The following is a 17,098-nucleotide window of genomic DNA, read 5'->3' on the forward strand; positions in this document are numbered from 1 at the left end:
AAGTGTTGGAATATACAGTGAAAATGGGTGTGGGAGGAAAAAAAAAGTATTCTTGAAGATACGGATTGCCACAGCGGATGGACTCTTACTTCTGGGAAAGTAATATGCAGTGATAGACTACAGAAATGATCTTCAAATAACTACAAGGTAAATGGGTACAAGCCACAAAGTACATGAAATTTTTAACTACACAGAGGATGTCTTGACTGTATTCTGTGACACCCCCAAATATGGTAGTGTTCTCTTCAAGGATTTTATTTAAATTGATCTTAATTGCTGACTAAATTTACTTCTGAAAAAACATCTTTCTAGCCTGAAAAAGTAAAAATGTTGTGGGGAAGTTTGTTGGTAGTAGATCTCAGGAGTGGCAAGTATTCCAAGCTGATCTGTCTGGAACTTCCTTAGTGTACTGGTGTTTTTCTGTACTGGGCACAGAGGAAGGTGCTTATTTCAGCCATAGGATGGCTGGAACATCACTTGCTTTCTAGGAGTTTCACACTACATTATTGCATTCCTTACGTATAAAGGTGTTTCATCTGTGAATCACTTTTGATGCCATCTGTCCTGTGAAAATTTTTGTCAGGATTATTCTGACAGAACACAGGGGAAGTAAGAGGGAATGTGTTTCATGGAGCTCAGTGCTTGGTGTTAAGATCTTGTCAGGGGAGAGACTCGGGGCCTAGTTTGTTCTTTTTGTTCTTTTTTTTTTTTTTTTTTTTCCTGAATGAGGGAATTCAGCTTCTACTAAGTTGATGAAGTCTTGTTCATTCCTTCCAGATCTATATTGCTACCCTTTTGCAGGATAAGAGCATTAGCAGCAGAACACACAGTTCTTGTCCAGTGCTTTATTGCCTGCTTGTGCTCAGAATATTGGCGTTCCCTTTGGGAAAGATACTTGATACTGCATGTTGCCTTTCATTTTTTTGTGTGTGGTTTTAATGTTCTGTGTTTGAGGAGTTGCCTTGAAACTGAGCATTACCTGGACAATATTTTTTTATGGCCTTTAAGCAGGGGAAAAAACATTCAAAAGATGAATAATAGTGGCTTAATTGAGCGAGTGACTTAACATAATCATGTGTTAATAGTCCATGCAACTTTACTCATACATAATTTTTCTCTTCTTTATTACTAGGTAATGGTAATGCCAGAAGGAGCAGAAACTGTTTCAAGGCCAAGTCCTGATTATCCGATGTTACCCACAATACCGCTTTCTGCCTTCTCTGATCCCAAAAAGACCAAACCATCCCATGGGTCAAAGGTCAGTGACTCATGTTTTTGTGTCATCCTGAGGTGAAGAAGCCTTTCAGGACTTGCTATTAAGAACTTGTTTAGCAGCTCTTTCCGGCTACTTCTGATTCTGAAACCTTCTTGCTTGTACTCTGTAGTTCACTAGCTAATGGTCTGGAACTTACCATAATTTAGGAGGCCTTTTTATGATTTGCTAGACTTCTCTCCAGGGAAATATTGAAAAGAAAATTAAATGTCCAAGACAGAATTTTTGGTGAACCGTATCTTTCTCCTGATTTGCTATGCTATAGCAGATAAAGTTGAATGAAGTCCTCTCCGATTACTCTGACTTGTATACTTGATGCTGAGGATGAATTATGTGCATTTTTCCGTGCCAGTCATGTAAAGCTGTACTCCTGAGTCCTTGCCTACTCAGCCTTGCTGCTTAGAGATGGAGTCAGTGCTTCCTCTGTTGTTAGGACTGCTTGGGGTAGTGGTGTAAAGAACATAAAACATGCTGCACTTCATCAAACAAGTGATTTCAAGATTTGACGTTTGCATCCAGCAGTATCTAGTTCCTGAGACTTCAGGAGCACCTTAGGTTTTCTTCTTTCACTTATGTGAGGAAGCTATTTTTGTATAATTCTACATAGGAGAAACAATCCACAAGCAATGTGTTTTGAAGCAGATTACATACACTTTATCAGCCTGAACAGTCACAAATATTAAGAGCATTTAATTTTATAGTATAATTCAATTTTGATATTCATTTTCTTCAGGGCTCTAAACACTTCGGGCACTTCAGTCATGCTTTCTGATGTTGATGTTATGAAATGGAATAAAGACTACTTTCCCGTTAGTGGCTGATTTAATTTTGGTCAGGAATTAAGCATTAGAAAACACAGAAGAGAAACAAAGGGCTCTGACACAAGCTCTGGTGAAAATTGCCAGTAGCTAAAGAGACAGTAGTGTCCTGCTTCTCTTCCTTCATGCGCACGTGTGTTTGCATCTCAGAGTGTCCAGTTCGTGTGTCAGTGTCTCCCTACAAGACCCACTTCTGTAAGTGTTTTAAATTCACTTAGAATTTTCAAAGGAAGTACTCCTTTGCCTTCGTGCATCCCTGACTCCTGGGGTGGGCAGGGTCCTAACGATTGGTGTCTTAAAGCTCTCAATAAAGGTGATAAAATGCCTGCTGATATCAGAGACTTTGGTTCTCTGGTGGTTGTGGGGACTTACGGTATTTTTGCCAGGCTGCAGTGGGGTTGATGTGGTGAGTTGGGGGCTAGGCTGCAAACATAGCTTGCATTTGCCATGGATGTGATATAACCTTAAAGAAACCTCTTTCTTTCTCTCCCCCCCCCCCAAAATGTGGCGTGAGGTATAACTTTGTGTTAACACTGCTAGACTGAGTTTCCCCTTATCTGGCTTCAGATATTAATCCTGCAGATTAAATCTGAACTAAACACCTGTAGTGATGGACTTGGCAGTCCTGGGTTAACGGTTGGACTTGATGATCTTTAAGGTCTTTTCCAACCTAAAAGATCTTATAGATGTTTATAGACTTCTGTTTATAGACCATGGAAAGGAAGAGGCGTTTGTGAAACATGTTTTGTCCTGTCATAATGTAGATGTTTAAGTGCCTACTGTCAATTTCTGTCCATCAGCTTTAGGGAATTCTAGATGTTTACCTCAGAGGTAGATAAGTATGTTATACATCTGTGGGTGGATGTCTACGTGAAACAAATGCTTCAGTGATTTATGAGAATGTGTTTTATAATTCTTCACGGAGCTTCAGTTTTGTACCTACCTTGCGTGTTTCTGCTGCTGAATTTTAGGATGCAAACAAGGAAAGCAGCAAGGCATCCAAGCCACACAAAGTAACCAAGGAGCACAGAGAAAGGCCAAGAAAAGACTCTGAGAGCAAAAACTCCTCCAAAGACCTTGAAAGAGAACAGAACAAGCCTTTGAAGGACTCCTCCAGAAAACCAACTGAGAACAAACTGCCTAAGGAGGAGAAGGCACCTCCAAAAGCTGCTTTCAAGGAACCAAAACTGGCCGTGAAGGAGACCAAACTGGAGAACACTTCTCCAAAGGGTGGGCCGCAGCCGGAGTTAAAGTCTTCCAGCAAGAGGCCCTCCAATGTGGAGTCACCAAAGCCTAGTGCCAAAAAACAAAAAAAGAGTAGCTCCAAAGGGGTAAAGAATATCCTTGGGACATCTCCCAGAACCTCGTCTTCCTCATATCCAGAGAAGAAACAAACCAAGGAGATGAAGAATGCCAAAGTGGAAAAGGTAAAATCAGAAAGTGAGGCCAAGGAGATCAAAAAGCCTGTGGAAATGGAGGAGTCGAATTCAGAGGATGAAACTTCTTTCAAGTCAGAGGTGAGTAGGGATTTGTCCTTTACCAGAAATTTTAAGCATGCTGTTTAAATCCCTGCATGAAAAAGGTGTTCAAAAATCTTCCCTCAGTCAAGATAGGGAACCAGATTGGCAAATGCTTAGGCTGGGTTGTATCTCAAATAACTCTTCTTTGAAAATCCTATCAGTATTAATCGTTACTGCTACCTGGTTTACCTCCTGTTTAGATACACAGTTCTATTAAGGTTTATCTGCAGGCAGTTTTCTAAAAGCCAGAGTTTAAGGTTATGGTCTCTCATTCATCCCTTGCAGTGACATCTATAGAGCTAGGGTATAGTAGGCATAGATACACTTTCTGTCTGCCTGTGATAACATAATGTTTTTGAACGTGAGCTTAATTCCGAAAAGGAGAAAATAATTTCAGTTTTGTTTCTGGAAAAAAAAAAAGGTATTAAAATGTAAATAAAACTCCCTATTCCTGACGTGGCTTGTGAGAAATGTGCTATTGGCTACAGCTCAAAATACAACCACATGCCACTAAACCTAAATAAGTTGTGTTGTAAAACATAAAAGAAATTGTTATTGTACTACTATTTTTAAAAGCTGTCTAAATATTTTTCCCTTTTTACAACTATGAACATTACTCATCCTCTGTCTTCTAAAAATCATTTTCCTAAAGAAGGCAAAAAGAAACGTGGGAGGGGAAAGACAACTTAAATCCATACTCTCTCTACTTTTCGCCTGTATATTTTGTATTTGCTATAAAGAAGCCAGATAATGTCACAGGAATTTCTGAACAGCTTCCTACTGACCACTTTTAGAAAGATTTGTTTGACTAGAATAAGTCTTCTAGGGACAATTCATATTATGATTTAATCAGCACCATGATAAAGTAGGTAGTGATGTGTTTATTTCAGAAAGGATTTTTTTGCAAAGGATTCCCAGTAGAAGAGTTTATTGGGGAAGTGATAATTCAAGTTACTCTGAAAAGATATTTTTTTTCCAGATTGATTAAATGTATAGCTTGTACATTAAAAAGAGGCAGCTCCTCTCCACTTCGGCCTTATACCTGAAGCACATCAGAGCGTAGCAAGCCCGTCATTTCTGTACCAGATACATGGCCCTCACTGCGAGCTTCTGTACTCTGCTGATCTCTGTTAAGTCCTGAGTGTCTTGTACTTCATTATTTCTTAGGTGTCATCCATCCCCTTGGGACTCACCATGCATCTGTAAGCTGATAGTGCTGTTTAGACTGTTCCGTGAAACCACAAACTGTGGTTGTGGGTCCACAGCGTCTGCTGCAGTCCTGTCCTGCCCCCACCAAGCTTTGTATGCTTCTGTGTCCTCTCTTGCACCAGCTCTTGTGTCTGTTGGATGCTTGACAGAGGTATTTGAGTGCTAGCCCAGAAGGAGGGTAGGAATACTCAGAGTGTGGTGGAGGGGGAACCATGGCAGTTGCCAGTCAGATCAGCTTAGGTTTCCGTGGAACTTGAAGCTTAAGGGTATAACTGCATAATGCATTGGCATCGGCAGAGAAGGCTCTTTGAGTTCCTTTTCCGCCCTGGGGGGTTCTTTTTGCTCCCAACGCTGCAGTTTGCTACTCCATCGTTTGTACTGGTACAGCTGTTTGTGGATCTGTGTGGTAAGCCACATCACTAAAGCGAATGAGCAGCTGGAGGTGGACTAGGGCCCGGAAACTCTTAAATCAGCTTTGCTGCTGCAGCCAACATATTGTGCAACATGCTCTGAGGCTGCAACTCCACGATTGCTTTGAGTTGACATCTTTGCAGGCTGCTGTTGAAAGGAACAGTCTTGCTCTCATTTGTGCTGCTGGCATGAGAGCTCATGTGACTTGCAGGAGGCTGGAGGAGTTTCTCCTTCCATTTCAGTCTCTGCTGAAAGTTAGTTGTCCTTTCTTTTTTTTCTTTTATTTTTTTTCTTTTCTTTTTTCTTTTTCCTTTCCCCGTCAAGTCCAGTTCCCTGAACTGGCCTCATGCTTGGCTGCCTAAATGCTAGTGCTGACAAAAGGGAGAGGCTGAGATGTGAGGACAGGATTGCTTTTTTCCATTGTCGGCATGTGCTTTTGTCATATCATGGTGACAGCAACTGCAGCCTGAGCATGCAGAGCATGTCCAGCTGGAGGCCTCCTCAGCGGCTGGAATAGCTGATAGGGTTAATGGCAGAAGGAGAGATGGGGTCTGTACAGCTCCTGACTTCAGTCCATTCGGTCATTTTAAGGGAACACCTGTTGAATTTTCAGAATGAAGGATGTTAGGGTTGAATCCGTGGGTGAGGCACAAGAACAGTGCTCCCTTATCTTGAAAATACTGCTCTTTACTTTCATGTTGTAATTTTTCTAAACAAATAGGGCTGCTGCGGTGTGCCAATATAGCAGATATCGGGATTGTTAAATTATTCTTCTTTGCTGCTGAATAATTGACAAGGGTTGTAATCCCCCTTTTTGACATTGTAAAAAGGCAGAGAAAATAGTTGAATAAATGAGATTCTTAACAATACTCAGTGATAAATTATAGGGGAGGGTGGTAGTGGGATGAAAGTCCTGCCACCGCTTTCACCGCTTTCACTTATTAATGCCCAAAGCTGCTGCTGTGCCTCTTTCTACCTGTGTATGATGTTTTTATAATAATGACATTTTGTAATAAAATTTATTGTTCAGTGGGAAGGTATGTTTTTTCTAGCACCAGGATTTGGTAGTGGAAGTAATAGGTGGAGTCTCAGGAATGGTGCAATGAAGTTGAAATGCTGCATTTCCAGGGAATTAACTTTCAGAAAGGCAAAATAATATTACAGTACAAACTAGGTCCTGCTAAGTAACAAAAAAAAATATCTTTAAGATGGTTGTAATAGTTGCTGCTGCTATTGGGGATGAAATAGTTGCTTTAGCCTTCACTGCCACCTCGTGGTCCTTTAAGCTACAGCCTATGATTGTTGTACAATATTTGGTTTTATGTTAAAAACATATGTAGCAGTAAAATATTGCTGCTGGATGTTGTTACTAGCAGTAGCTCATCATATCTTTTTAGTCACCCTTTACTGCATAGTATGCTTCTGGCATTTCTGCTGAATACTGACAGTCAGCGGAGCTGGTTTCACTAGAGTTTATCTGGTTTCCGTTATGTTTTCACAATAAAGCGGAAACAGTACAGAGGATCACTCAAACTGGTGTAGAAACAACTGTTTTGAGGGTATACTAATAAATTGGAACTAATTTTGGAGTTGAGTGAGCTAGTGAGGGTAGGCATCCTTTCCGTCTTTAATGATCAGTATGGGGTGTTCAGCAGGAATGTTGGTGGGTTGCAATAAATACACTTTTAAAGACTGCTTTGAAAATTGTCTAGGTGATACGCCAGTCATCTTTCACATTGGAAAGTAAGGGATTTTTTGCTTAGACATTTTTCAGATGCTATATTTCATCACTTGAGGCTATTTGAAACTAGTGGCATGAAGGGTGTTGGTGGAAGCTGTTGATGCTGCTGCCCAGGAGTGCTGAGTTACAGCGTGCCAAAGTTTTCATAAATGTTGTTTCTATTCACCTTGCATTTTGTATATTGTCTGTAATTCCAAGAACTGCATTCAGTGATGTATGATGTTGTAGAGTGCTCAAATGCTTGTCTCACTGTGCTTTGTGCTCTGCGCTGGTTTTCTGTATTAGAAAGGTTAAGATTCTTTTTCTTTTTTTTCCCTTTTATGGGGGGTTAAGTCTGTCCAGTCCAGCCCTTCCAACTCCAGCTCCAGCTCCGACTCCAGCTCTGACTCTGATTTCGAGCCATCTCAGAACCACAGTCAAGGTGTGTTGCAAGAAATAAAATTTGTTAGAATCTTCCTTGCGTAACCTTAAAAGGCTCATGAGAATTAAATCTGTTTCCCCAGCACCATATATAAGGCTAATATGTTTCTTGTATGCAACCATGCGTTGAAGCTGTGACACTTCAGCAAGAAAAGGCAATAATGTCATAGCGTAATCAGGAACAACTATTTTTCTTCTTTTGGCAGTCAATTTATGCGTAGGGTGTCTCTCTGGATTTGGTTCTTTCCCTGTTGACTTTGGCTTCTGCCTCTGTTTATAAATGTGTTTGCTGCTGCTTGATCTATAGTGTCACCAGAATATTTCTCCTCCAATCTCATATATGTTTTATTAAAAATTGTAAGTGTGACATTCATCACTTTGCCAGTGCATACCATAGCTTTTCACATTCCTCCACTGATAATCCAAAGAGATATACTGTGGCAATAGTAAACGTTCTAACCTTAGCAAATGCTCTGTTGCTACAAGTACTGTCCCTTGAGTGGCATATAAAATAGTCCCCAAATGCATGAAAAATATGTCCCTTTGTTTTCATTTCAGAGGAGAGCGGGAGGGTTTGGGGGAAGGCTAGGGTGGCTTTATAGCAGTTGTAAAGTTTTATCAACTCTGCTTTAGTTTTGAGACTGGAATAAAATTGTCTTTTAGCAAGATCTTTGTGCAAGAAGAAAATAGCAGTGACATCTTATTGGAAAATCGTCATGTATCTTAATAATAATTAGTCCAGTTTAGATCAGATAGCTCGGATGGAGTTCTGCCGCATGTGTCCTGGTGTTGAATTGCTTCCTCCCTCTGATCCCAGGCCCGCTGCGCTCGATGGTGGAAGATCTGCAGTCAGAGGAGTCAGATGATGATGACAGCTCCTCTGGAGAAGAGGCAGCAGTCAAAGCAAACCCAGTCAGCCGGGATTCCAGGTGGTAAAAAATCAGGAGGAAAAAATGTTTGTTGTCTTTTTGCCTTCCATGTTTGGTATTTTTGAGTGCCCTCTATTTGGAGGGAGAAATCAAAGTGATGGGGCTATGCATGAGAGGGAAGTGTGAGAGGAGGAGAGAAAGGGCAGATGTGTGGAGTACTTCACACGGGGCGAGGACACAGTTGATGAAAACAGCAGGATGAGAACAGAATTGGATGAGGAGAGATCACTGGAGCTCAAAGAGAGGAAGCCACTGGGAAGTGGTATGTGTTGAGCTTGCAGGTGTTAGTGACTGAGCCCCTTAAAATAGTCACCTAATTGTCATCTTCAGATCTCTGCTGAGCTGAATGGCGTGTGACACCTTTGATCTGCAGAGATTAGAGAAGTGTTACGGAGGCTGTCAGCATGTGTGTGCTTCTTCCTGCATGTGACTGGTACAAAACTGAGAAGTCTTAGTCTTTGCCGATAGTGTGTGCTGACAGTTGGTTACTTGACTCCTATGAGATTTGCTTACCAGCTGTTTCCTGCTTTAGTCACTGGAAATAGTTGAATTTCATCCTTCTCCCCTCAGGAAACGCTGTTGTAGCCAAGACCTGGAGTCTCAGGCTGAATATTTGAAATGCAATGCCTGGCCCAGATTTGAAATTATGCTTGTGTTCACCAAACACAACAAAAAAAATCTGTTGCGCTCTGTCATTATCAGCTAAACAGGATTAGAGAGACTTCGAAGGATATTTTTTAGACCTTTAGGAGAAAGTTAATAAAACAGTTTTCCAAGCCCATCAAAAGTAGGACACCTGCTATAATACATCTGTAAGGCCACGAGAAGAATGAGTATAAATAAGAAATCTCAAAGATCGCAGCAGAAACACTAAATGCCCCTTTTTTTATTTTTCTCTCTCTCTCTGTTGCCTGTGTTCTCAGTGGAAGTGTTAGTAAGCCTCTCATGCGGGTACTCGGTGACCTTGGAATGAATCACCAAAATGAACAGTTGCCATTTGTGAAAATTTGGTGGTCCTCACTCAGTTGTTCTAAGGGGACTTGTGTATGAAAGAGTTGAACTGCCAGCTGTAATGTGCAAACTAAAACTCACTGCTCTGCCTGCCCAGAGAATGGAAGATGGCAGAGGCAACACAGCCTGGGGAAAAAAGGGATTCTTGGAAGTTGCAGATTGACCGTTTCTCCCAGACAGTTCAGTAGTCTGTAATAAAGAAGAGAACGTCACTTAACTCTGCGTGGTTCAGTTGACAGTCAAGTAAGTTTCCTATTGCCTGGTGATGCTAATTCTCTGCTGCTTGTTTTTCAGACTGAGCCTTAGTGACAGCGACAGTGATAACAGTGCAGATTCCTGCCTGCCGAGTCGAGAGCCACCTCCTGGCCAGAAACTGCCCCCAGCAAATAACAAGGTATTGCATCCTACCTGCCCGCACAGTGCTGCTTTCCATCACTCTTGGTTCCTGTTGTGTTCAGTCTGTGGTGTTAGTTCTCACTTGCACCAAATTTTCCCTATTTCACTGTCTTCATCAGGCAGGTAATTTCTGTTCAGTGCTGTGCATCCAACCCATTAAACAACCATGTTGTCCTAAGTAATACTAGTCTCTAATGTTGATTTCTTTTACCCTCAGGCATCTGGAAGAAAAAGCCCAGAGTCCTGTAACAAGCCAGAGAAGATCCTGAAGAAGGGAACGTACGACAAGGTACATTTGAGGGTTTGCATGTCATAGAACTGTTGGGTGCTCCCTAACATTTCTGTGTAGAAAACAGTATAAATCAGCCTAGCCTGTTCACATTGTTCTGTCTCAGCAGGTTAAAAGCCTGAGTGTAATGAAAAACAGATGTGGAAAGGACAGACTTTGGAGAGTGATGCTGCAGAAATTGTGTATATTAAATAGATGGACCCCCAAGTCATTTCAATATGCAAAACATTAAATTGTTTTATTTGTTTGCCCTTTGTCTGAACCAGTGATCTAGCCACTGCTGCAGTGGCGAGTGCCTCTTCATTAAAAGGCAGTTTTCATCTGTCTTTGATCTTACAAATGAGGGACTGTTTGATGCTCTGCTTTGCTGGTTTAGTTAAAACCTTTGTTTGTTCAATGAAATTCCCTTCCTTCTTGCCTCCAAGGAAAGCGGAGCAGTGTACATGCTTCTAGAGAAAGCGTGGCTAACTTGCAAACAAATTGCCAAACCCCAAATTGTCCAGAAAGTTCTCCTACTGGTTTTTTCCTTAAAGAAATCAATCAAGTGGGAGCTGAGTATTTTTCTTTGGTCTAATCATTGAGGCCCTTACAGTAATCAAAGAATCAGTCTGTAGCTCTCACTTTTCTTTGTTAGCAGGAGAATATCACACAGGTTAATCACTTAATGTTAGGTGTAAGTGTGATCATGGAGATACTCACGTGAGTCTCCTGTTAGCTACAGCATCTTCCACTGTTCATCATAGCTGAGATGGCTTATCTGGGGCAAGGTTTGTAGGTAATGGTATATTTTATTAGACTACTTAATGCAGATAGGAGAGGACACCCTTGAGAGCCATTGAAGAGAGTGCCTGAAATGCCATCAGCTTTTCCAGCCTTTTTCAGGGGTTTTATAAAAGACACTAGCTGTCCCAGCAAGCGTAGCACTCAGTACTGCTGGGGTGTTTGGGGGGGAAAAACGCTTTTCTCCGCGTGACTGTACCGGGGGGTGGGGGGCCCTTTTGGTTTTTGTTTTGCCTTGACACAATTACTTAAATGAGTTCAGGTTTGCCGATAGGGCCTGAACAACTCTGGGGCAGCTTTATGGATTAAGATTCTATGCCGTGAACAATAGCGTGCCAACAGAAACTTGCCTTGTTGGCTGCCTAAGTAATACAAAACAAATATAAAGAAAAAACAAACCACCCTTATATAAGAGTAATTAACATGTTGAGCTTGTAAACAATCCTGCATTTTCCATTGTGGTGTCTGTGAAACTACCTTGGGTATATGGTGCACTCAAAGAGCTTTTCCTTCCCTGCACACAAGTCATTGTTCAGCAGATTGCTGGGGTGTTGGTCACCGATGCAGGTATTTTCAGGTAGTGAGTGGTTTATTAGTACAACCTGCTGATGAAGAACTCGCACTGAAGTACACCTTGGTGAATGAGGTCCTCTAAACTCAAAAGGTTCTGACCACTTGTAAAAGCTGGTTACAGGTGTTTGCTTAATGGTGGTGTTAAATAGTCTTGCTGATGGTCTGAAGACCATCCGTATTTATGTGAAGGCTTTAATCTCCCAGTACTTGATAAGGATGGAGGAGGCAGTAAAAAAATTTAGGGAAAAACTGGGAATAGGAACATGTCTGCAAGGGCCTCAAGTTCCTCTGATCCTCGCTAGGAAAGTCGCTTTGGCAGTCGTACAAACACGCCACGTATGTCACTGTTTCTGTTCATGCCTCCTTTACAGGCCTACACTGATGAATTAGTGGAGCTTCACAGGCGACTAATGGCACTACGAGAGCGCAATGTGCTACAGCAGGTAGAGATCATTTGTCAGCTTTCTGGCAAGCTGTTGTACTCTGGTAATCTTTGTGTCCAAGAGTCTCAGCCGGACCCCTGTGATGCTTAACCTTTCACTTGCCTCTCCTTCACGAGAGCGTCTGGTTCGCTTTGAAAGCAAAGATACGTAGAAAAAAAACCCCCACAAAACCAGATCTGCATGCAATGTTTTTGTTGGAAAAGATAGAGAAGTGTGGTTTGTGCATCTTTCCTTTGCCAGCAGGCCCAAAGCTGGGCTCCCTTGGCTAATTTAGAAGGAAAGAAGTGTGCCCGTGTCACATTCAGCACCGAGCTAGTCAGGCGTGCAGGAGGAGCTGGTTTATTTTTTGGGGAGAGTATTCCCTTCCTGTTGCGAGACGTTCTCATCTCTCAGGCTATTCTAAAGGGATGAGAAAGACTGGATGGGTTGCTTGGTATCTGCTGGCCTTTCTGCTGTAGTTAATCTTTATGGGGTCTCTGTATATATCGTTGCTTGTCTCCTTTCTGTACAGATTGTAAATCTCATTGAGGAAACCGGGCATTTTAATGTTACCAACACAACCTTTGACTTTGACCTCTTCTCCTTGGATGAGACAACCGTCCGTAAGCTGCAGAGCTACTTGGAAGCAGTAGCGACATGACGCTTGGCCTTAGAAGTAGGCTGCTTTTGAAACCAGAAATCCCGTTTATTGGTACCAGGAAACGAACCCATGGAACTAGGCCTTCTTATTCTCTCGATTCACCCGAAGCACTGCCTTAGAGAACAGCCATGCTCGATGAATGCACAGCCAGCTGCACTTTCTTGTAGGCTTCAAACAAGCACCCATATTGCTGAGTCTGTCCTCCCTAGCTTCATAAGTATGCTTGGGCACAGGTCCTGAGTAGAGCAAAAGATGTGCTGCACTTAGCCGCACAGTGTGAACTTTTTGGTTTTACTTCAAGCAACTGTGTTTTAAGAGCACATTTTCAGGCGTCTCTGAGATCTGAAGAAGTGTGGATGATGTTTTCTTCATCAAATCTAGGGACCAGCCTGCCTGCGGAGAGCTCTAGTGAGTCCCGTTCCCTCCAGCTCTGTGAAGAAGCGTTCGTGCTGTGTAAGTAAGATTGGCTTTTACAAAGCTAGCCGAGAGACTGATGACAGAGGAGGCCTCCTGGGGTCCTGCTGGTCTGCTGCAGAGGAAAGGGGACAGATCCCAGTTTTGATCACTTGCCAGTTAGTTCTGCAACGGTTCGGTACAGAGCACTGCTGTAATTTGGCTCCCGATTCCTACAGGGCATCGTTCCACGCGCAGGACCTTCAGCCTCCTGCAGAGACAGTTCGTGCTCTTTGAAGAGGCCTCTAGAATCTGCTGTCTCCTGCTGGGGTTTTGAGATGTCTTGTTTGTTGATCTGAGCTCCTAAACAAAGTCTCACTCCTTTCAGTCTGCTTTAACTGTAATAGGACTACGAAACTGTAAGCTGTATATTTTATATATATATTATATATATGTATGTACTGTATGTATAAGAAGGGCCTAGTTGGGTCTTATGATCTTAAGGGTGTGTTTTTCTGTTACGTTTTTTAATGGCTATGGCAGGGGAAGGGCGCTTAATAAGATTTGACTTGTTTGTTAAAATGCCTCTTGTGGACAATTTCTAGTGTGTGGAAGCTGAACAGCAATCTTCAAAGCATTTCGTGCTCTGGAAGGGGCTCACCTGTCGTCTTCTCATTTGTCAGTGTTTAATAACTTTGCCAAAATACGTGATTGGTTTTGTTCTATGTTCTCAAAGAAGAATCTCCTACAGTGGCCCCTATAGTAGTGGCTGTACTTTGGGAAAACCAAAACAAGGGAGAATTTTTATCTTTGGACGCACCTGGAAAACGTTGATGTAAAAAACCAAGTGAAGTCAGGTTTGCTTCCTCCTCCCTTTCTCGCCCTGCTGCCTGGCCAAGAAGCGGCAGGAAACAGTAAACACTAATCCGGAATCTTTCCTACGTTCCTAGTTAAACTAGTATTGACTTCCACGTGTTGTCTGGGTGGGTGTGACGGAAGTCCCATAGCTTTCATCAAGACTGCATTACACTCCTGTTCCCTAAATTCAGTCAGGGGTTGGTTTTTGTGTGGTTTTTTTCTCTCTCTTTTTTTTTTTTTTTTTTTTTTTTAAAATTGCTCTGTTTCCCCAATCAGTGTGTAAGCTTTTGCCAAATGTTCAGTGGGCTGCAGGCAGCGAGGAGGGGAGCAGCAGTCCCGAGGAGCCTCCCGCTCATGAGTGGCCCTCCGTACCTGTGAAAGCCCCGTGTGGGAGCAGGGGGGTTGCATCACGCCAGGGTTTGCTGTCCCTTCTCCATTACGAAATTGTGGTCCCTTGTTTTGGGTTATCCCTTTCTTTATCATGGAAATGTTGCAACTAATCAACTTAAGTGGCAATATGATGATAAGCTTGTTTGAGTTGGGTCATGTTGACCCGATTCCCATTAATTTTGTCTTTGTACCATCTTTCATGTGTCGTGTGTGTATATATATATATAAAAAAAAAAATCAAGCTCATGCCAGGTGCAAACCCTGTCTCGACAGTGATCTCAGCTGTTTTCTTTCTTGATGGACAATGCCAAGCCTGGATAGAAATCCTGTGCAAAAATGTACACTGAGAAGGTGGAGGACAGTGGGAAGAGGAGGAGGAGCTGCAGTTCTGTCCTGGTTGGCAGTGGGATGCACAGCGGTGGAGGACGGAGGACGGCAGACGCAGCCCACGAGTGTCACAGACTCACCCGTGTTCTGCGTTAGGTGTGGTGGGTACGTGCAAGCTACTCACGGTCTCTGTTGGGCCTGTGGCGTGGAGGAGGCAAGCCTTGTGCGGTCACTACAGCCCCAACCTCTGCTCCCTGGGCGTGCAGGGGCCCCTGGCACGTGGTGCCTCATGTCCGCTGCCCCCAGTGAAGCAGGGGGGTTGGTGATGTGGTCCCCGAAGCAGTAGGAGCAGCGGTGGTAGCCAGCCTGAGCCCAAGATCTCCCGAGGTCTTTGCCTCCTCTTTCCACCCGGGCGACCTGCTCCCACAGCTATTGCATCGGTCTCGCCCATCCTGGCAGCACTTCATTTCTCCTGGGACTCTCAGTAGCTTCCAGAGTCACCCACGAGGGATCGGAGGTGCCACCTCCCTTCTGCCCCCTTCTCCTGTAACGCTCCGAACGGTCGCGCTGCTCCCAGCCAGTCCAAGAACACGCGTGGGAGGGTGTTCCTGAACTCCGCTGGAAGGGGCCGCCCGCGGCCGTGGCATCACCTGTCCTGGAACCGACTTTATTCGTGAAGTCTAATGAGCATTGATAAGAATTTTGTTTGGTTTTTATAAGAAGTATTTTACACATGGATTTTTTTAGACTGTTTATAGTCTCCTTGAAAACCTGAAATAGGATTGTTCCCCCAGCAATAGTTCTTTTCCATTGTGTGCACATGCTGATTTGTTACTAAAAGGTTTCTTGCAAGTACTTAGTTGTTCTACAGAGTTGTTGTTTTTTGGGGTATGTGGTAGCGTCGGGGACCACAGGAGGAATGACTCTGCAAAAAAGAACGGTCATGTTTGGGCCTCGTCTTGTGTCCCCCTCTAGTTACATATGAACGAGTTCCCTGTGTAGATTCTCTATAGGCTGGCTGAATGCTGTTCTGAACATGCCGTGTACAGGTATTTGTGGATAAAGTGTTTGTTCTTGTGTCACTCTTGAGAGCATGGATGGATTATTGTACTCTAGGAAGGAGGTGGCAGTGCTGCTGTCAGCATTGCTTCAGGTCTTCGAGGATGTGTAGTAGCTTGCATTGTTAAAAAAAGGAAAAAAAAAAAATTATCCAAAATTGACTTCTAGCCATAATGGTTTTTCCAAGGAAAATGGACAGAACTCTGTTACTTTTCAGTGTCCTTCGTCTTGTTACTGAAGGCGTGAACAAGTGCTGAGCAGCCTGAAGGCTTTCAGAGTCGCGCTGAATTGAGTCGTGTTGGAGGTGAGATCAGGATACAGCTTCTCCTTTGTCCTTGGCCTTTGTATTAAAGGGCAAAAGAGGGGTCGGGAGTGTTTTCCTGCTGTCTTGGTCTGCGTATGTATTAAGCCTTGAGGCTTTGATTACTGACATTTACTGTTAAAAAGAAAAAAAAAATGAAAAAAGAAAAAAAAAGGGATAGTAAGGCTGGCTGGATTCCAACAGACCAGCTGAGGAGTATTGGACACGTAGGTAACGAGACTGGCTGTGCTGCGGTCAGGCTGAATACATGGAAGTGCAATGATTTTGCCACCAGTTCTATTGCAGTGTGCGGTGGTAGCATCAGAACTAGCAAAGCAATTGATGCAACAATCCAGAAGCAGTTTTTGTCAGATCTTGAAGGTATTTGATGGTGAGAGAGGTTGAAACTTCCCTTACGGAGCTTGCCCCGTCGCGTTCTCTGCAAGCAGAGACCCGAGTTGCTCTGGTTCTGCAAAATTTCAGCTGCCGTGTTGGCGAATGCACTGGAGCATGGTGGGGATACTGGGAGCTTCTCTCTCCTGGCCCTGGTGCCTGGCACTCACTGGCTGGAGCGCTGCTGGCGCCAGCCCTTGTGCACCTTGCACGAGTATTCCAAAACAAGGAAATTGATCGGTGTTGCTTTCCCCGGGGGCGCGAAATAGCCATCAAAAACTGACAAGATGAGTTTGCACTCCTAAAAGAAAAATGTAAGTACTTCAACTTCTAGATAATTTTTAATTGTATTTCTGCCTAGAGCCGAGGTATTAAATACCTTGTCACTTGAGGATTTTAAAAGTTGTGTTGGGAAATGAATTCTTCACTCAGCTGTAAGAAATTCAGCTGGCCCAAGACTAACTTCAAGATTAAAAAAAAAAATAATCATGTTTGTAATATGTTACAGGATTGTTTGTCCTGAATTTTAAACTTTTTGTTAAATTTGTGGAACTATGGAGGAATTTTCTAGAAAAAGTGAAATAAAGTAAGATGGAAAAGTAAAACTGCAAGCATTTTTCGTTTGTTGTATTTGCTTCTCCAGGGACAGCGATGAGGCTTCCCTGAAGCGCTGCCGCCCGCCCTTCAGCTCTGCCAGCCCCTCGCCTGTGGGCAGCGCCAGGGCGTGGCTGCTGGAAAGCGAAGGAGAAGGGGGCTTGTTTCAGGCGCAGGATGGCTGTGGAGGCCCCTGTGCCCGGGAATGCTTCCAAGTTAAGTCAGTTGGTTAAATGCTTTTTGTGGCGGGTTCCCCACTGCTCACCACAGCAGGAAGGAGCAGCGAGTGCCCAGCAAGCTTTGCCCAGGGCGGGCCAGGCACTGCCTCTC

General features: G+C 43.3%; 1 protein-coding gene across 4 annotated transcripts in view; it reads left to right on the forward strand.

The window, feature by feature from the left end:
• MLLT1 (MLLT1 super elongation complex subunit) overlaps positions 1 to 16,785 on the forward strand; it is a 33,084-nt gene extending 16,299 nt beyond the window's left edge. Inside the window, exons 5-13 of one of the 4 annotated variants that reach the window (XM_080382288.1) lie at positions 1,133 to 1,258; positions 2,242 to 2,286; positions 3,063 to 3,608; positions 7,306 to 7,393; positions 8,210 to 8,321; positions 9,627 to 9,726; positions 9,946 to 10,017; positions 11,742 to 11,813; positions 12,325 to 16,785. In XM_080382288.1, coding sequence (XP_080238414.1) covers positions 1,133 to 1,258; positions 2,242 to 2,286; positions 3,063 to 3,608; positions 7,306 to 7,393; positions 8,210 to 8,321; positions 9,627 to 9,726; positions 9,946 to 10,017; positions 11,742 to 11,813; positions 12,325 to 12,453 — 1,290 coding nt within the window. In that variant the 3' untranslated portion in view covers positions 12,454 to 16,785. Of the gene's footprint in view, positions 1 to 1,132; positions 1,259 to 2,241; positions 2,287 to 3,062; positions 3,609 to 7,295; positions 7,394 to 8,209; positions 8,322 to 9,626; positions 9,727 to 9,945; positions 10,018 to 11,741; positions 11,814 to 12,324 lie in introns of all 4 variants that reach the window. The other 3 variants (XM_080382287.1, XM_080382290.1, XM_080382289.1) reach the window with 3 other exon arrangements.
• Positions 16,786 to 17,098: the final 313 nt, after the last annotated feature.

This window comes from Falco punctatus (genome assembly GCF_963210335.1).
Source record: "Falco punctatus genome assembly, chromosome: 4".
In the NCBI taxonomy this organism is placed as follows: domain Eukaryota; kingdom Metazoa; phylum Chordata; class Aves; order Falconiformes; family Falconidae; genus Falco; species Falco punctatus.